This window comes from Thyridium curvatum, assembly GCF_004353045.1.
Source record: "Thyridium curvatum strain D216 chromosome Unknown NODE_69_length_225005_cov_99.022861, whole genome shotgun sequence".
Classification (NCBI taxonomy): Eukaryota; Fungi; Ascomycota; class Sordariomycetes; order Thyridiales; family Thyridiaceae; genus Thyridium; species Thyridium curvatum.
The window spans coordinates 126564-145079 of record NW_022156824.1 but is presented as its reverse complement, the minus strand read 5'-3'; the positions used below and the strand labels follow the sequence as shown (position 1 = coordinate 145079).

Below are 18516 nucleotides of genomic sequence, written 5' to 3'. Positions count from 1 at the left end.
TGTGTCAAAATTTCGCATGTGAAAACCAATCTTGCAGTAAGAATGGGACGCGTGACAGATGAGCCGCATAGGCGTCTCATGCAAATGTCTTTCTAAGCCAGATTGGCTAGTTATCACAAGCAATTCCCCGGGTGTGACTAGCCAGCATCGCAATTTGCAAAAGATCGCTGAACGCATCCACTGACTGTATCGTTCAGGGCAACGAGCAAAGCTTGAAGCACATATGGAGTGCCGCCTTCCCTAGACTTTGGCATAGTGTACATAGAATTACAAAGGGACGAGCCAGTCTACGTGCGACATGGCAGGCGGCTCATCTTCCCCGGGCGATGAAGGCTAATCTCTCGCAGCTGTCAGCAGCTGGTATCATACGTCATCAAGGCTGAGGCAGGTTTGGTTTGACTCCATCGCACGGCACTACCATCATCGCGCTCGCCTTGAATATCGATCTAAACGCCCATGTAGCAAGTGTTTTGTCAAAATACCAATATGAAGTCAACACAGATATACATCCTAGCAAGCTTGACGTCTCTAGCCTGCTCCCAACTCATCGCTCTGCCCTTGTCCTTCAAGAGGCTGACCCCGCACTCGCTCTGGAACCGCCCAGAGCAGCAGCCCATCATGGACGCCGTGAGCCCTGCTCTGCCGCCCGGCCAGGGCAATCCAGGCTCTGGTGGTGGACAAGGAAGCGTCATACTGTCTGATGTGATGGGCCGAGATAGGAGTATCAACATCTTCGCTGGGTTCACACGCGACATCGAATCAATCTCACGGCGGCTCGACAATTCTGCCCAAAACTCGACTGTCCTTGCGCCGCTGAACTCGGCCATCGAGAACCTTCCGAGAAAGCCGTGGGAGGACCCGGCAGACTACGACACCTTGGGTGCCGATGCCTACGAGGGCGAGGACGGACAGGAGAGGGCGCAACGGAACATCCGACGCTTTGTCGAGGCGCATATCGTTCCCTCAAGCCCTTGGCCAAAGAATGAAAAGGTCAAGCCCATAGGAAGCAACACACAAGCTTGGTGGGAGGAGAAGGATGGTGTTCGCATGGTATGTTGAGCGTCGCCACGCCCAGAGGAGAATACACCACTAATGAACTACTCCCAGATTCAACCTGGAAACATAGAGGTGGTCAGCATCGCTAGCACTGTCGCGAATGGAGAAGTGGTATGTTGCAATGAATCCAGCAGTCACCCAGAGCAGTAACTAACACATGCGTCTAGTGGATAATCAAGGGCGTTCGCAACTACTGAGTAAACTGACTTATACTGGGTTGAGCCGAGCTGATGTTTGCATGGTCTCGTTTGGCGTTCCGGCGTTGCTCTTCAATGATATATTATATGCTCTTTAATGAATCCATGAATTTCCAGACAACTGACATCCTTTCGTGTTGTTTCCTGTCCTCGTCCTACTGGTGACAGAAGTCATGATGAGCTTCATGCTGCATACCGAGGTAGTGATCCAACACGCAACACTGGATAAGAACACCCCAGCCTCGGGTTCCCCCTGGTTGGAAGCTTGGTGGAAATGTCTCATCACCAACCAATTGCCCGGCAAACTTGCTGCAGCTGTACTGTTTTAAAATGTAGAGTGTGCGCATCATGCCTCTTCTTGTTAGTATCTTAGGGCTCGAAAAGCCCTTTACGTTGTTCAACCACTCGATGTATATAAAACATTCTTAGCTTTTGTTTGAAATCTGTGGCCGCTAGAGCCTCTTGTCCTATTGTCATTATGCGCCCTGATTTCCATCTATTGACCCTATTGACGTGACCGTCCTGAGAAGCCATTGATGAGAAGAAGGACTGTCGATGATTGGCCATATTGCGAGTTTTGATGGGGCTTATCGGAACACACATCCCTGAAATAATCCGCCCTTATCTTATCGCCCACGGAACGGCAGCGGCTAATTCCGTAATCGGGCATTGTCTGGTAGGTCAGTTAGTCGTGTTGCCCTTGTCTTTGCGTCCGCGCTGCCAAAGCATCATCAGCTTCTTCTCGTTCATGACACTCCAGCCGACGCTCCTTCGTTGTGTCCCCTATGTTGCACCGGGCGCGAAGGTAATTCGACTATATCACCGCCATAACCCTACTTCAGAAGCCTCTCGATCTCTATTTGAGACCCTTGAGAGCTGTGACGAGGTACGTGGGCTCCTCTCGGCCTCCCTCCTGAGGTTCGGCTCACAATTCTTTCCCGCCCGGCCCCTCAATCCAACCCACCTTGACCGACCTTCGTCTCCGCGTCTGCGATGTCGCGAAACGGTTTTGGGTCTGATTCTGACTCTGTTTTAAAGCTTGCAGGTTTTTCGCAGCCATGAACGGCCAGCCGATGCACGGCGCTGGCTTCGATCGCGACCGCGATCGCGACCGTGAGATTGAAGAGCAGCGTCACCGAGCTCTTCAACAACAGGACGAGATGGCGCACCGAGAACGTGAGCGTGAGCGCGAACAGTATCCTCCTGGTGCACCACCGCACCACAGCAGTGCCGGGTCGATCCCCATCCACCAGCCGGTAGCATCGAGAATACCTGGGGCTATCCACAGTCCTGGTGGGCTGTTGGCAAACCATGGTGGTGGCCCGAACATTCCCCTTGGCCCTCCGTCCGGACCGCCGCCTCCTGCTGCAAACTTTGGCCCTCCGCTGTCGAACGAATCGAGTCGGCAGATGCAACACGGCGGCCAAGCTGGCCCGCCGCCCTCCCAACAACACATGTTTGCCCCCATGCCGCACGGCCCTGTGCCGCCCAGCAACTCCCTGGGAGCTTCAAACGGACCAGGAGCTGCTTTCGGTGGCCCCCCACAACCCGAGCATGGCCGTGGTGTTCAACAGATCCCCTTTGGAGGAAGCAACGTACCCCCAGCCCCTCAAGGGCCCAATGGCCAAGGAGGTTTGTCGCAGGGCCAGCAGCCCATCCTCAACGTGAGTTTAAAGTGAAATAGTTGTGGGAGATGCACTATTCTGAGGCTAACATGATGCCAACCAAGGATGCCTTGAGCTATCTTGACCAGGTCAAGGTTCAATTTCATGAGCAGCCCGATGTCTACAATCGCTTCTTGGATATCATGAAAGATTTCAAGAGCCAGACGTGAGTTACCAAAACGTCGAAATGACTATTGTATCACCAACTAATCATCTTTTATACAGTATCGACACACCTGGCGTCATCAGCCGCGTTTCAGATCTTTTCGCAGGCCACCCGAACCTGATCCAGGGCTTCAACACCTTCCTCCCCCCGGGCTATAGGATCGAGTGCGGTCTCGAGAATAACCCGAATAGCATTCGGGTCACGACCCCTTCGGGATCTACAATTCATTCTATCGGCCCTGCGAGAAATCTGCAGGCCGAAGGAACCCAGGGCCCTCCCGGCCCTAGCCAGCCGTACATGGGCCAGCAGCGGCCTGCGAACTGGCAGGTTCCCATGCAGCACAGTGTCGAGAGCCCCGAGGCTCAATTCAGTGCTCCTGTTCATGGCGGCCCAGGCCCCCATCCCAACCCAGGTATGCAATCCCTGCGAACATACCCTTCTCCAGACGATTCTCGCAACTAACTCGTTCCTGCAGTCCCAAGAAATGCGCACACTCCGACACCGTCGGCGGCACAGGGTGCCCTCAATGGAAATGCTGCCCAGCAAGCGAACATGGATGCGAAGCGTGGCCCCGTTGAGTTTAACCATGCTATCAGCTACGTGAATAAGATCAAGGTAAATCTCTCTACGCCGCGCAGCACGACCAAGCGGCACGAAACAGTTGACTAAAATCTATTGCAGAACCGGTTCCAGGACAAGCCCGAGATCTACAAGCAGTTCCTCGAGATTTTGCAGACGTATCAGCGGGAGCAGAAGCCCATCCAAGAAGTGTATGCGCAGGTTACCACCCTGTTCAACAGCGCGCCGGACCTCCTGGAAGACTTCAAGCAATTCCTCCCAGAATCAGCAGCTCACGCGAGAGCCGCCGCTGCAGGGCGTCCGAGCGAGGAGGGCCTTCCGCAAAGTAGCACTCCGCAAAGCGCTCAGCCCAGCCATCTGGGGCGTGACTTCAGCAAAGGACCGCCGGTCGGCACGTTCGCGCCTCCATCGAGCGCCAGCAAGGAGTCCAAAAAGAGACCCAAGACCGAGAAGCAAGCCCCTGTGCCACCTCCGGTTCTGGAGCCGATGAACTCGTCTGTTCGCAATACACTGCCCGGTGGTTCAGGCAGCAACAAGCGAGCGAAGCTCTCACACAAACCTACCGCTGAGGGTCCATCGATCGAGCCAACCCTTACCCCTGTTATGCCGGAGCCTCTCGCCGGATCCGCCTACACCGACGATGTCACTGAAGCCCTCAACTTCTTTGACAAGGTCAAGAAGTACGTCAACAACCGCACGACGACCATCGAGTTCCAGAAGCTTCTCAACCTTTACACAAGTGATCTGATCAGCCTGAACGATCTCGTCACTAAGGCCTACCACTTTATCGGGGGCAATCCGGAGCTGTTTACCTATTTCAAGTCTATGGTTGGCTACACGGGTGACGACGAGCAGATCAAGAACACTCCTCTTCCCCCAGATGAGCGCGTTTCCCTCAGCAACTGCCGTGGCTACGGTCCTAGTTATCGCCTTCTGCCCAAGCGAGAGCGCCTCAAGCCGTGCAGTGGTCGTGATGAGCTGTGCCGTTCCGTCCTCAACGACGCGTGGGCCTCGCACCCGACATGGGCCTCCGAGGATAGCGGTTTTGTCGCTCACAGGAAGAATGCCTTTGAGGAAGGCCTTCACCGTATCGAGGAGGAGCGTCATGACTATGACTTCCACATCGAGCTCAACCAGAAATGCATCCAGCTTTTGGAGCCTATTGCGCAACAGATGCTGACAATGACCCCAGAGGAGCGAAAGCACTTCCGCATGCCTCCTGGTCTTGGCGGCCAGTCGACCTCAATCTACAAGCGCGTCTTCAAGAAGATCTACGGTCTCGAGCATGGCCCCAAGGTCACTAACGAGCTCTTTATGGACCCGTTCGTCGTTGTCCCTGTTGTCTTGGCCCGAATGAGACAAAAGGACGAAGAATGGCGCTTCTCTCAGCGCGAGTGGGAGAAGATCTGGCTTGCACAGACCGAGGCTATGCACTTGAAGAGTCTCGACCATATGGGCATCCAGGTCAAGTCGAACGACAAGCGCATGTTCTCTGCCAAACACCTCGTTGACCTGATCAAGACGAAACATGAGGAGCTTCGCAGGGCACGAGCCCTGAAGCTGAAATCCACTCGCCACCAGTTCCTATGGACCTTCCCCGACCAGGACCTGCTCCTTGATCTTCTTCGCTTCATGGTCCTGTATGTGATGCACAGTGGACAGCACGGAGCTGCTGAGAAGGAGCGCATCTTGGACTTCTTCGAGACCTTCGTGCCCCAATTCTTCGATCTGCCAGAGGATCAGGTCCAGCAGCGCCTTGCTGACATTGACCGCGACTCCGGCGAGGAGGACGAGGACCCCACGCCCGCCGAGCTTGTCAATGGACGGAGCCGACGCAATGGCAAGAAGTCAGATCTGCTCCGCGGCGTTCTCGACCCCGGCCGAAACAGCAGCAAGTCCCGAAATCAGAAAGAGGGCAGCGCCGCTTCGGGATCGAAAGAGACGACCCCGGATAACGGCTCAGCAAACGAGGAAGAGATGGCCGACGCGCCTGAAGAGACTGCCGTTCCAGACGTGTCAAACGAGCGATGGCTCCCCACTGTGCCTCGCCCTACCGTCATCGCCGGCGAGAACCCCTTCCTTGACTCGGACAATGAACTCAAGGCAGATGGTTTCTTCCCGCGCACCTGGTACAACTTCTTCTGCAATCAGTCCATCTACATCTTCTTCTTCGTCTTCCATGCCCTCTACCAGCGTCTCAAAGATGTCAAAGAGAACAAGAAGACTGTCCTCGAGGAAATCGAGCGCGCGTCAGCGGAGACCCCAGCCAAGAAGCTCAACATGGTTTCCTCCGAGCCCAAGTACTTTGAGGATATCAATACCGATACCTTCTGGCCCCGCACAATCGAGTTGATCGAGGACTTCATTGCCGGCGACTTGGACGAGAGCTCGTACCAGGACGTCCTCCGTCATTATTACCTGACGACGGGCTGGAAGTTATACTCGATGCCCGATCTTCTCAGGATTCTCTGCCGCCAAGCCCTGTCATGTAACAACTCCGACTCCAAGGAGAAGACGGCAGAGCTGGTCACGCAGTTCCTCAACAACAGGCAACAGGAGGAGACCAGCTACCAGACCGAGATCAGCGCTCGAAAGTTTGCAGAGAAGTGTGTCAAGGACGGCGACATGTTCAACTTGTGCCTAGTAAGTCGATCCGCAATGAATTCAGGCTTCCAGCAGCTAACAATATGCTCCCAGGTTCCCAGCAAGAATGAGGTCTCAGTCAGGTGGCTACCCAAGAACGAGGCCACGTTCTCCACAGACGAGATGGAGATCCGCGAGCGATGGAAGTACTACATCTCCAGCTATGTCCGCGTAGACCCGACCGAGGGCGTGGCGCGTTCGCGCTTGCAGACCTCGGTGCTCAACCGCAACCTGCCCAAGGCCGGCAGCGACCACGACTCGGAGGACGAGGGCGCCCCCAAGCCCCTGGTCTACAACGAGGGCCTGGTCCTGCGCATCTGCCTCAACTCGTCCAAGATCGCCTACGAGAAGGGCACCGCGGAGCACTTCATCTACGGGCAGCCCCGCGAGTCGGAGGACGCCAAGCGCCTCGACGCGCGCCGGCACGACCGGCGCATGGACCGCTTCCAGGAGAAGTTTGTCATGAACACGAGCTGGATGCGCGACATGCCGGCCGACGGCGTGCAGAAGCGCAAGGAGGCGTTCCAGAAGTGGCTCGACGACGGCGTCCTGCCTACGGAGCAGCAGCAGCAGCAGCAGCGTGGCGCTAGCTCGTCTGCTGCCGCCTCCGCCCCTGCGGCTGCTGTGCCGGCTGGTGGTGCCGAGGACGTGGAGATGGAGTAGAGAGGCTCGATGTTGATGTTGCCCAAAGCATCCCTCAGCGGTTTGCCGATTCTCGAGCTGCATCAGCGTCACTTTGCTCAGCTTCCAGAGTTGCTTCTGTTTTTTCCTTGTCTTTTCGGACGGGTTCACATTGCAGTGTTTGGCCATTTTAGTCTTGCAAAAGAAGAAATCTTTGTTTCTTTTCATCGTATCAAAAACCTCGTCAAGAGTTTTGTTTCAAGGGTGGCGGCCATTTTGAGCTTTTGCAAAAATGCACCACCGGGAATGATGGCGTCAGGAGGAAGAAATCCGGGGTTGTTCACAGAGCCCCCCCTGTTTGTATCATAGCAAAATCGGAATTCGTCTAGCTTTTGTTTGTTTGTTTTCTCCATTCTCCTTTTTCATAGGTCATAGGACAACAATCCAGCAGCACCTTTCTCATAAATAGCCCGTTTGGGCTTCATCCAGACTCGTTTCGTTGGAATTGTGAGACAACCATTTGTGGTTCATTATATTTTTGATTTGGCACCTTGTGTATCTTGGCGTGATCTATGTAATCATTACGCTTTTGTATTAGACACCCATCTGGCTCTCGTTCATGATCGCATGAAAGGGGGTACAGAGAAGGGAGGAAAAAACCGCTGACGATGGGCCGCAGAAAGACGACATCCTCCTTTTTTTCTTTTGTTTCTCTCTCTTGGGAACTCGACAGCGCGCCGAGCCCGCCGACACAAGATGATGTGCCTTCCGTAATCAGACAGGCAGACCAGAACACTTACTGCAGGCTCTCAATGACCAGGGCGGAGGCACCGCCGCCGCCGTTGCAGATGCCGGCGACGCCGATCTTGCCCTTCTTCTCGCGCAGGACGGTGGTCAGGGTGGTGACGATGCGGGCGCCGGAGCAGCCGAGGGGGTGGCCGATGGCGACGGAGCCGCCAAAGACGTTGACCTTTTCCGGGTCGAGGTTGAGGATCTTGATGTTGGCGAGGGCGACGACGGAGAAGGCCTCGTTGATCTCGTAGTAGTCGACGTCCTTGTCGGAGAGGCCGGCGTGCTTGATGGCCTTGGGGATGGCGAGGGCGGGGGCGGTGGTGAAGCGCTCGGGCTCGCGGGCGGCGTCGCCCCAGCCGAGGATCTTGGCGACGGGCTTGACGCCGAGCTCCTTGACCTTGGCCTCGGACATGAGGACGACGGCGGCGGCGCCGTCGTTGATGGGGGCGGCGTTGGCGGCGGTGACGGTGCCGCCGTTGGGGATGAAGACGGGGCGGACGGTGCGGAGCTTGTCGGCGTTGAGGTTCTTGGCCTCCTCGTCGCGGTCGACCTTGACGGGGGGCTTGCCGCGGCCGCCAGAGACCTCGACGGGGACGATCTCGCTGGCGAAGACGCCGGCCTCGGTGGCGGCCTGGGCGCGCTGGTACGTCTTGATGGCGTACTCGTCCTGCAGCTCGCGCGTGAGGCTGTGGTCCTGGCTGCAGAGCTCGGCCTGCATGCCCATGAGCTCCTGCTTGCCGTAGGCGTCGCGCAGGCCGTCCTTTTGCACGCCGTCGACGAGCGAGCCGTCGCCGTACTTGACGCCCGTGCGCAGGTTGGGCAGGTAGTGCGGCGTGTTGGACATGGACTCGGTGCCGCCGGCGACGACGACCGAGGCGTTGCCCGTCATGATGGTCTGGGCGCCGAGGATGATGGCCTTCATGCCCGAGGCGCAGACCTTGTTGACGGTGGTGCAGACGACCGAGTTGGAGAGGCCGGCGTTGATGGCGCACTGGCGGGCGGGAGCCTGGCCCACGCTGTTTGGCGGGGAGGAAAAGAGGTTAGCAAGAGGTGATCTGGGCTGCTTTGTGTTTTCCTTCGGCTGGAACATACTTGGCAGACAGGACATTTCCAAAGAAGACCTCCTCGACATCCTCGGCCTTGATCTCGGGCACCCGCTCAACAGCCGCTATCCATGGAGGGGCACATTGTAAGTATTCTGGCCCTAGATTGCCGCGATCGGGGGACACGAGGTAAGTAAAGGCGTACCCTTGATGGCGTGGGAGCCCAGCTGAACAGCAGTGAGGCTAGACAGAGATCTGTACCGGGCACAATGTCAGTGATCGTGAGCTTGACCAGCAGCACTGCGATGGAGGGGCAAGCAATCAGGGGTCCCATGGAACGTACCCCAGGAACGACCCCACGGGCGTTCTGGCGACAGAGACAATGTAGACGGGAGGAAGGCCGGACATTGTGAATAGTTCGATCTGCTGGGTTGGGTATTCGAGAAGAGGAGCAGCGGGTGAGGATCGGGAATTGAAGTGCAAAACAAAGAGTCTCTCTCTCTCTCTTTTTTTTTCTGCCTGGATGATTGCGCGGACAGAAAATGTTGGGAGCTCTTGGTATTGAGGGAGGGAGTCGTCAATTTCTCACCGCTATCGCACAGCGCAAACCCCACCCCACCACCACCACGCGAATGCACTGCGCGGCGCGGAGCATGCAGGATGAAGTGTGCTGTGTCAGGGGTGCGCTCAGGGTGTGCCAAGGGGATGAACGAACCATCCAATCCACCGACTTTGCTGCTTGCGCCCGCTAGACAGTTGACTACCGTGGGAGCTAGTGCTCTCTGGTCAATCAGGATTCCGACTAGGTACCTAGCCAGGAACGCCGGGTTGCGGTGTCACTTCCCACACTAACCCTCCGAATTCTGGGCGGGACGGGGGCTCCTTGGGCGCTGGGCAGTGGAGACGGCCGTGTCCCGAGACCGGGCTCCTGCTTTCACCGAGGTGGTTCGGCAGCCTCAGAGCCTCTGCGCGGGTACCATGCCGTGCTGATCCTCTGACCGCTGCAACGAAGTACCTAGATACCTAGGTAGGTAGGCTATAGCTACAGAGACGTCACATTGCTCCTTTCGTCTAAAGTGAGCTGAAGTCGATTATGCTGCTCGTGGGTTGTGCCAGAGCCGATGTCATGTCGGATCAGGTACGGCTGGATATCCAGGGCAAGGACGGATCTTCAGTCCCTCCGGAATTATGCCTCGTCTTTAAATGTCCCTGCAGTCACGCAACAGCTCCTTAAGGAAACATACGCCTCCTTCGTCTGCAGGTTATCTCCAGAGTGAATTACTCAGGGCTAGAGACCAATGTCAAACCCAGTACACACATGACATTGGTGGAGGCAAACAATTCTCAACCCATTGTTTCCCTCTAGAGGATATTGCCCATAGATGATATGCCCATTGCAATGTAGGTACTTTGTTGAGCATCAGACTCGGGCTTCTAGAGCCTCTCTCTTGGTTTATGTCAAGATCTACGACAAGATACAGATCCTGATGGAAACAAAAGGGCCTCAATTGAGGTAGTGGAGGACTCTGTATTGAAACAAAGCGACTAAAGGGGAATATATTTATTATGAGGGTCAGTGTAGAATACTTGAAACATCCATATCCTTATGTCCAAGTAAAGTAGTGCATTGTTTTATCTTGGGGTGATGGATGAAGCTTGATTCGCAAAGAGCTCGTGCACTCTCCTGCCTGTAGCAAGCTGGTCCCAGCAACATCGATTAGTGCGGCTGTCTAAAAATTTAGCATATTCCAACCACCAAAAAGTCGATCCCCAAGAGCACTAGCCCACGTGATGATAACAAGGCTTCCTAACAAAATTTCCCAGAACAGCATCATCGGTCGCGACAGCCTCAACTGGTCCCGCCAAACACCTTGAACCAGTGCAATTCCTGCGAAACTGCTGTCGCTGACCATGGATGACCTCTATGACGAGTAAGTTCCGTGCCCGCGCCCCTCGCGCCTTGCCCACCAGACTGACCATCCTCGCAGGTTCGGTAACTTTATCGGGGAGGAGGCCGAAGCTTCTGAGGAAGAGTCCGAGCGCGGCATTGACGCTGGCAACTACGTCTACGACGATGATTACCCCGAGGAGGCGCCCGAGGTGACGGGGCAGGAGTTGATGGAGCTCGATGGTAGGTCCTCCGCGCGTTACTTCTGGCCTGGCGCGCCCACATCCTGACTGATAATCTCGAACCAGATGAGGGCCCTTCCAATGCGGTCGTCCTCCACGAGGACAAGCAGTACTACCCGACAGCGCAGCAAGTATACGGCCAGGATGTCGAGACCATGGTGCAGGAGGAGGATGCGCAGCCCCTGACAGAACCCATCATCGCCCCGGTTGAGCAAAAGAAGTACACGATCGAGGAGGCCGACCTACCACCCGTATTCTACGACCGCGAATTCATGGCCGATCTCCTCAACTATCCCGAACAAATACGGAACATCGCGTTTGCCGGCAATCTGCACCATGGCAAGACCGCGTTCATGGACATGCTGGTCCTCGAGACGCACGACATCAACGAACGCCTCGAGAAGCGGACGGGAAAGAACAGGGACGAGCAGCTGAGATACACAGACGTGCACGTCCTTGAGCGCGAGCGAGGACTGTCCATCAAGTCGGCGCCCATGAGCCTGGTCCTGCAGAGCACAAAGGGCAAGTCCCACCTCTTCAACATCTTGGATACCCCTGGACATGTCAACTTTGTCGACGAGGTCGCCGCCGGCCTGCGCTTGGTCGATGGCATCTGCTTGGTGGTGGACGTCGTCGAGGGTGTGCAAGTCAACACGGAGCAGATCATCAAGCACGCAGTGCGCGAAGACATCCCCATGACTCTGATCATCAACAAGCTAGATCGGCTCATTGTGGAGCTCAAACTTCCGCCCAACGACGCCTACTTCAAGTTGAAGCACGCCATCGAGGAGGTCAATACAGTCATCACAGAGGCACTGCCGGCCAAGGCAGAACAGAACCGGCTGAGCCCCGAGAAGGGCAACGTACTGTTCGCATGCACCGATATGGGATGGTGCTTCACGCTGCAGTCGTTCGCCAAGATGTACTCCGACAGCTTTGGGGGAGTCAACACGGAAGAGTTCGCTCGGAGACTCTGGGGAGACGTCTATTTCAACCCCAAGAAGCGCTCATTCACGAGGAAGGCAGTGGAAGAAGGCGCCAGGCGGTCATTCGTCACATTTGTTATGGAACCGATCTACAAGCTCTTCTCCCACACGATCAGCGAGAGCCCTGAGGATCTCAAGAAGACGCTCGCCAGCTTGGGCATCTCCCTGAAGCCGTCTCAGTACAAAGCCGACCCCAAGGTAGTCTTGAAGCTCGTTTGTGAGCAATTCTTTGGCCCCTCGACAGGGTTCGTCGACATGGTCGTGGAACACGTTCCTTCCCCTGTCGAAGCTGCCGAGCGCCATCTGCAGAAGAATTACACAGGTCCACTTGACACCAAGGTGGCCGAATCAATGAAGGCCTGCGACCACGACGGACCCCTTGTCATCCAAGTCACCAAGTTGTACAACACGGCAGATGCCAAGAACTTTTATTCTTTTGGCCGTGTGATGAGCGGCACTGCCAAGGCGGGCGCCGAGGTTCGCGTGCTGGGCGAGGGCTACTCCATCGATGACGACGAAGATATGGCCATGGCTACCATATCCGAGCTGTGGATAGCCGAGACCAGGTACAACATCCCGACGGACGGTGTTCCGGCCGGTAACTGGGTGCTGTTGGGCGGCGTGGACAACTCGATTGTCAAGTCGGCAACGATAGTGCAGAAGAAGTTTGAGGATGACGAAGATGCGTACATCTTCAAGCCCATCTCGCACTTTACCGAGTCGGTCTTCAAGGTGGCAGTGGAGCCGATCAACCCTTCTGAGCTACCCAAGATGCTGGACGGTATAAGGAAGATCAACAAGAGCTACCCCCTCATCACCACCAAGGTCGAGGAGTCCGGCGAGCATATCATCCTGGGGACCGGCGAGCTTTACATGGACTGCGTCTTACACGACCTGCGTCGCCTCTATGCCGATATGGAGATCAAGGTGTCGGATCCTGTGACGAGGTTTTGCGAGACAGTCGTGGAGGAGTCAGCAACCAAATGCTACGCAATCACGCCCAACAAGAAGAACAGAATCACCATGGTCGCAGAGCCTTTGGAGGATGGGATTGCACGCGACATCGAGACGGGCGCCGTCAGGATCCGGGATCCAGTTCGGCAAACGGCAAAGTTCTTCCAGGACAAGTATTCATGGGATCTCCTGGCTGCGAGGAGTATCTGGGCATTTGGCCCGGAAGAAATGGGGCCGAATATTTTACAGGATGATACCCTTCCTGGCGAGGTAAGTTCGGAACCTATCTTTCTCACAATACATTGTGCCGGCAATGCTGCGTTGACAGTGGCGACTTCTTCTATTCGGCCCGTCGCTGACATGATCACCAGGTCGACAAAAAGCTGCTCAATACCGTCAAGGAATCGATCCGGCAAGGTTTCAGCTGGGCTGCCCGAGAAGGACCGTTGTGTGAGGAGCGTAAGTGTTACCCCAACCTCTCTGCTTGCAACCGTTTCATTTTCTTCCCTCCCCACGGGCACACACACACCACACCCAGCCTTCCCCATGACCCGACTAGCAAGAGGGCCGCCTGCAGCTTATCTATGGGAGAGCGGCCGTGTCCCCGGTGCTGTTACAAGGGTCCTACAGGGATTCGAGCAAGGGTGTCACAGACCGGCCACAGTAGTTGGACAAGGATTGGCTAAGCGCTCACTTGGTCGTGTTTGGCTCTGAGTCTTTACGCCACTGCTACTGACCGGCTTGTGACTGGTAACTAATGTGCTCTGGGGCAAGGCACCCGGGCTACGTACGGTTGGCGGTCGTGCTTCCTACTCACTCACTCCCTGCCCCTGCGGTGGCTGCTGCCGCCCTTGTCCAAAGTTCTTCGCATGCGCTAACGCAATCCTTGGCAGCCATCCGTAATACCAAGTTCAGGATCATGGATGTCTCGCTGGCATCCGAGGCCATCTCCCGCGGCGGCGGTCAGATCATCCCCACGTCGCGCCGCGCCTGCTACTCGTCCTTCCTGATGGCCTCCCCGCGCCTCATGGAGCCCGTCTACGCCGTCTCCATGACGGGGCCGCAGGACTCGGTCGCCCAGGTCTACAACAGCCTGGCCCGGCGGCGCGGCCACGTGCTGCAGGACGGCCCGATCGCGGGCACGCCGCTGTCGCGCGTCAGCGGCCTCGTCCCCGTCATCGACTCGTTCGGCTTCGAGACGGAGCTGCGCATCATGACGAAGGGGCAGGCCAACGTCAGCCTCGTCTTTGACCGCTGGAACATCGTGCCGGGCGACCCGCTCGACCGGGAGATCGTCCTGCGGCCCCTGCAGCCGGCGAGCGCGCAGGCGACGGCGCGCGACTTTGTGCTCAAGACGCGGCGCAGGAAGGGCCTGAGCGAGGACGTCACCGTGGCCAAGTTCCTGGAGCCCGAGTTCTACAGCGAGCTCATCAGCAGCGGCGCGCTGGGCGAGCCTTGAGAGGTTCCCTTGGTGGAGGAGGTCACATGCGCGAGCCAGTCTATTGCAGCACGGAGGTGTTATCCTGTAGCAGGGGGAGGCTGAGGGACCGTGTATTTTACTTTTTCTTCTTCTACATAAGGAGTTCATTGGCGCCCATGGATAGGGGGGGAGTTGAGATGCTGTCTTTGGCAGATGGGTTATAAAAGCATAAAGTAGACCAAAAAGACGGGAAGAAAGGGTTAGTCTAGCCCCCTGAAGAACACACCTGTCCTTCCGTACCTTTTGTTCCTTTTCGAGTTGAATGACAAGGCCACGACGGTCTTTTGATCCGCCGTACAGAGCACGTACGATGATGGCTGGGATGGCCTGTGTGCCGACCGTGATCAGAAGAAGGAGTGTCCGTGCTGTAGCATCCCGATGCCACGCGCCAAGCAGGGGGGGGAGGGCTGCACAAGAACCGGCGCGGCGGGCTTCTGGGATCATCCACGTTCCTCCTGTCCCTGTCATTCTTGGGAAAGAGAGAGAAGGATTCATTCATTTCTCTGCTACTCCGTACTTCTCTCTTCTTGGGCCCCCCTGGTCGGATTTTTTATCCACCCGCGGATGCAACGCCAACTGCCATGGTGCTTTCCCGCTAGTTAGGGATAGATGGCATGGGTGGAAGGCAAGGCAAAGGCAAGGCAAGGCAACAGGACCCCGTGGGTTGCATTCGGTGATCATTTCGAGAAGCATTGCACGGGATTGCTGGAAGCGAGCGCGCACGTCAGCCCAATACTGGGACTCGAGAGAGTCTAGTGAGTGTATCTCTCGTCTCGAACCGTCACTTTTTGTTTTGTTTATCTACTTGTAGTTATCTTGGTAGGTGCCTCTATCCATCATCCCACTGACCCAACAAATGCAAGCTGAAGTGGGGGAATTCGTTGCCAGCGCTTGAGGGGCGGGTGGGTGGTGATGTGTTGCGATCCGTGTACCCCAGGATAGTGTCACTTCATAACGCCCGAAAGGGGTAATGAGATCGTGATGGTGAGTGAGCACCAGAAACAAAATGTGGGAAAACATCCCTCTCTGGTACCAAGAGGCCCGTGTTGACATAGACATAGCAAGATACGAAGACACGTGCGTGCAGGGGCATGAAGGGGAACCCGGAACCGGCTTGGACACCACGAGTACAAGTAGTGGTCGAGGCAGTTAGGCGGCCTGTCCGGTAATTAAGCGCTGTGGCATAACTATGCACGCATTCAACGGAACCGAGGATGTGACCGGCAAGGCTCTGGCCTCGCAATGTCTCTTCTGCGGGTTCTATGCAAGACAGAGGTTCTATCACCCCGTGCTCGTCCTGCAGGTGCTGGCAGTGGTATCGTGTAGCCAGCGAACGGGACTGCCCATGTCTCTCTGTCTTGCAGGGTCCCTTTACCCCCCCCCCAATAACTCGCTTGCAAAATGCCAGTCTTGGCAGCATTACCAGGTCGCAGCGACCACACTACAAGTACCTAGTTATGCAGTTGTTTGCCGTCTCTGTGAGTAGCAAGCGGGATTTCCTCGGCAGGTCCAGAGATCGACGGATGGGCGCGCATCCGGTCAACGTAATTGATCCCACGTGCTCGGGCCCTCCCAACGTGGGAGAGCAACCCCACGCGTGGACGGATTGCTTGATACCGTGACACCCCCTGCCCTATCACCAACGACAGGGAGGAAGAAAAGAAGGAAGGGGGGACCGACCGCCCTGGCCACGAGGAGGTCTCACTTGCAGGTCTCGAGCATCTTCTCGAGGACGCCCTTGAGGGTGTCGTTCTCGAGGGCCGCGGCGACGCGCTCCTTGTCCGACAGCTGCTTCGTGACCTGGTCGTCCTGCTTGTGCGTGCCCTCCTTGACGCGGATGTCGACGCGGTAGTTGGGCGGCAGGGCCGCCTCGAGGCGCACGCGCACGGCGAGCCCGATGACGGTCGCCAGCGAGCAGTGGTCGACGGTCGGCTCCAGGTCGACGAGCACCTGCGTCAGGGTGTCTGGGTCGCTGGCCCCTGCCGCGCCGGGAGGGGGGCTGATGTGGATGTCCTCCAGCTTGACGACCGAGAACTGGCCCAGCGTGGCCGGGTGCTCTGGGTCCGAGATTGTCGAGATGAGGTCTGCAGGGCGCGTGTTAGTCTTGCGAGTTTCCGAGAGTGTCTCACGAGGGAGCGTGAGATGAGACGCAGAGTTGCTAGTCTATACAGAAATTGTTGAGAAAAAAGAAACATACCATAGATCTCTTGCTCATCGATGGGCTCCTCGGTGAGTTCACTCTCCCTTTCGTCCTCATCTGATGACGGCCATAAGGACGAGGAGAGGTCCAGTGGCGCAGAAGAGTGCTTGAGCGACAGGATGTGATCAAACCTGGTCTCAGGGCCATTGCTGCCGGCGGCTGCTCTCTTGCGTTGCCGGCTTGGCAGCTGATCCAGGCTCAAGAGCGTAGGGTTGGCGTTGTCCAGAGCTGGGCCATCCATTGCGATATCTTTTTTTGACAAGGGCAATTTGGTGGTGATCGAGAGACTTGGAGCCTGACCTCCAAGACAAGTTGAAACGCGGACAGAACGGCTTTGAAGTTAGTCACTACTAAGCTTGTAGTCCCAAATCGCAGGTTGTCTGTACCGTCGGTGATGGTTTACAGCAATATCAAAAGTGATCCTCAGCCTTGAGCAGATGTGCCGCCACTTATCGCGGCTTTCGGAATTAGTAATGATATCTTTGACGGCTCTGGATTTGTCCACCGGAAGGGTGCCAGGTGGTGGCGCACGTTTGGCAGTTGGCAGTATTAGTCCAGTACAATACAGAGGTACCCCAGCTCTTGATGGTCCAGTTGGTGATCTTCTGGCGATCGCTACAGCTCAAGGAGCTGGTGTGCCCTGTAACCGCGCCAGTCAGAGGGAGTGGTCACTGGCTGTGACATGAAATGTCCTTGAATGAATCCCAAATGGTAGGGACAACGCGCTTCCCTATGAGAAGTGCTTTGGCCATTTGCATTTTTCAATTCTTCCCTTTCATTCATCAAGTACGTTACGGCCGGATAACTACCTAGGTAGACCACCACGACAAACCTTCTCAGCGCCGTCCCTGCAAACAAGGCGAGGCTATGCGCGGTTCTCTTTAGATTCGCCGTCCATCTTCCAAAGGTCCAAGGTCAGGCGACCTCTGCCCGCAGAAGAGGCATTCCACCTCACCACCACAGGCGGTACGTGGAGGTACATTGGCTGCCTCGCGCTCGCAAGTACCGCGCGAGTCTGGTGGAGACCTTTAAAGTTTTTGGCGACGCTACGAGAGACACTTGATGCTTAATCATATATGATTGATTGCAGAGAGCTGGGCTGATGGTGGTGAACGAGGGAAGCGAACTGGGCCGGGCAAGAGAAGGTGAAGGGGCATGAAAATCCGCTCCCGCGGCGGCGCTAGGGGTTAAACTTCGATGATCGACGCCAGCGAGCGGTGGTTCTCCTCTCGTTCGGACTCTTGCATTCCCTCCAAGGGCTCCGACTAGTGCCTTGCTCACCGTTGCAGGTCTAGACTGTTGACGGCGCTGAGCCCAACCCACGCCATACCACGGGGCCTGATGTCATGGTGAGAGAACTGCCGAGGCTACTTGGCACGTCCGACTTCAATGTCAAGCACGCAGGTCGAGGCTGTTCGTACAAATTTCTTGGTATCAACCAAGCGATGCTCGTTCTTGTCTTGGACGATGGCAATCGCCCTCCACAGACTTCCGAATCCAAGAGCCATTTTTAGAAGTGCCTCCAATTTTGCCCCAGTTCCAATTTCCAGGGCCAGGTTCTAGTGCCTTTCCAGAACGGAGATCACCATTATGCTCATGCGGCAGAATGTCGGAAAACTTTGGTTGTCATTTTGCGCAGCCTATGCGGGTGATGGACATGGGTGGCTCTCTCTGATCTGACTCGGATCGGTATGGGACGTGTAAGCAAAGTCAAAGAGGCCTTGAATGCTCCTTCAGCTCTAATTAGTGAAAGAGAGATTTCCATTGCATACACGACCCCTGATAAGCCCTACCCGCGTCGTTGCCCGCGCGAGGCCCGTCCCATATGCAAGGCATCGCATGGGATGGCCTGGTATTGGCTATTCAGACGTGACTGATCCACGAAGCAGAGAGGAGGGAAAGGATCATGCCGGGGCTGCCCTACCGGCTGTCGCCACGGCCAGAAACCAGGGACCAAGTGACCGGTAATCTCCATGTGTGTGTGTGTGTATGTGTCCGTACTTGT

General features: G+C 56.2%; 5 protein-coding genes across 5 annotated transcripts; 3 read left to right on the top strand and 2 right to left on the bottom strand.

Annotated features, from left to right (window-relative positions):
• Positions 1-486: 486 nt before the first annotated feature.
• E0L32_009507 (uncharacterized protein) lies at positions 487-1253 on the top strand (the record flags this gene model as incomplete). Its single annotated transcript, XM_031144480.1, has 3 exons — positions 487-1050; positions 1108-1167; positions 1224-1253. 3 exons carry the CDS (start codon positions 487-489, stop codon positions 1251-1253), a joined length of 654 nt encoding a protein of 217 aa, XP_030991026.1.
• Positions 1254-2311: 1058 nt separating this feature from the next.
• Positions 2312-6968, top strand: E0L32_009506 (uncharacterized protein; the record flags this gene model as incomplete). The annotated part of the gene is made up of 6 exons (XM_031144479.1): positions 2312-2917; positions 2983-3083; positions 3143-3495; positions 3559-3698; positions 3765-6305; positions 6360-6968. 6 exons carry the CDS (start codon positions 2312-2314, stop codon positions 6966-6968), a joined length of 4350 nt encoding a protein of 1449 aa, XP_030991025.1.
• Positions 6969-7722: 754 nt separating this feature from the next.
• Positions 7723-9169, bottom strand: E0L32_009505 (uncharacterized protein; the record flags this gene model as incomplete). The annotated part of the gene is made up of 4 exons (XM_031144478.1): positions 7723-8734; positions 8811-8886; positions 8967-9016; positions 9105-9169. 4 exons carry the CDS (start codon positions 9167-9169, stop codon positions 7723-7725), a joined length of 1203 nt encoding a protein of 400 aa, XP_030991024.1.
• Positions 9170-10672: 1503 nt separating this feature from the next.
• On the top strand, positions 10673-14290 carry E0L32_009504 (uncharacterized protein; the record flags this gene model as incomplete). Its single annotated transcript, XM_031144476.1, has 5 exons — positions 10673-10692; positions 10750-10892; positions 10958-13101; positions 13203-13290; positions 13725-14290. 5 exons carry the CDS (start codon positions 10673-10675, stop codon positions 14288-14290), a joined length of 2961 nt encoding a protein of 986 aa, XP_030991023.1.
• Positions 14291-16012: 1722 nt separating this feature from the next.
• Positions 16013-16752, bottom strand: E0L32_009503 (uncharacterized protein; the record flags this gene model as incomplete). The annotated part of the gene is made up of 2 exons (XM_031144475.1): positions 16013-16395; positions 16509-16752. 2 exons carry the CDS (start codon positions 16750-16752, stop codon positions 16013-16015), a joined length of 627 nt encoding a protein of 208 aa, XP_030991022.1.
• Between the last annotated feature and the right edge of the window lie 1764 nt (positions 16753-18516).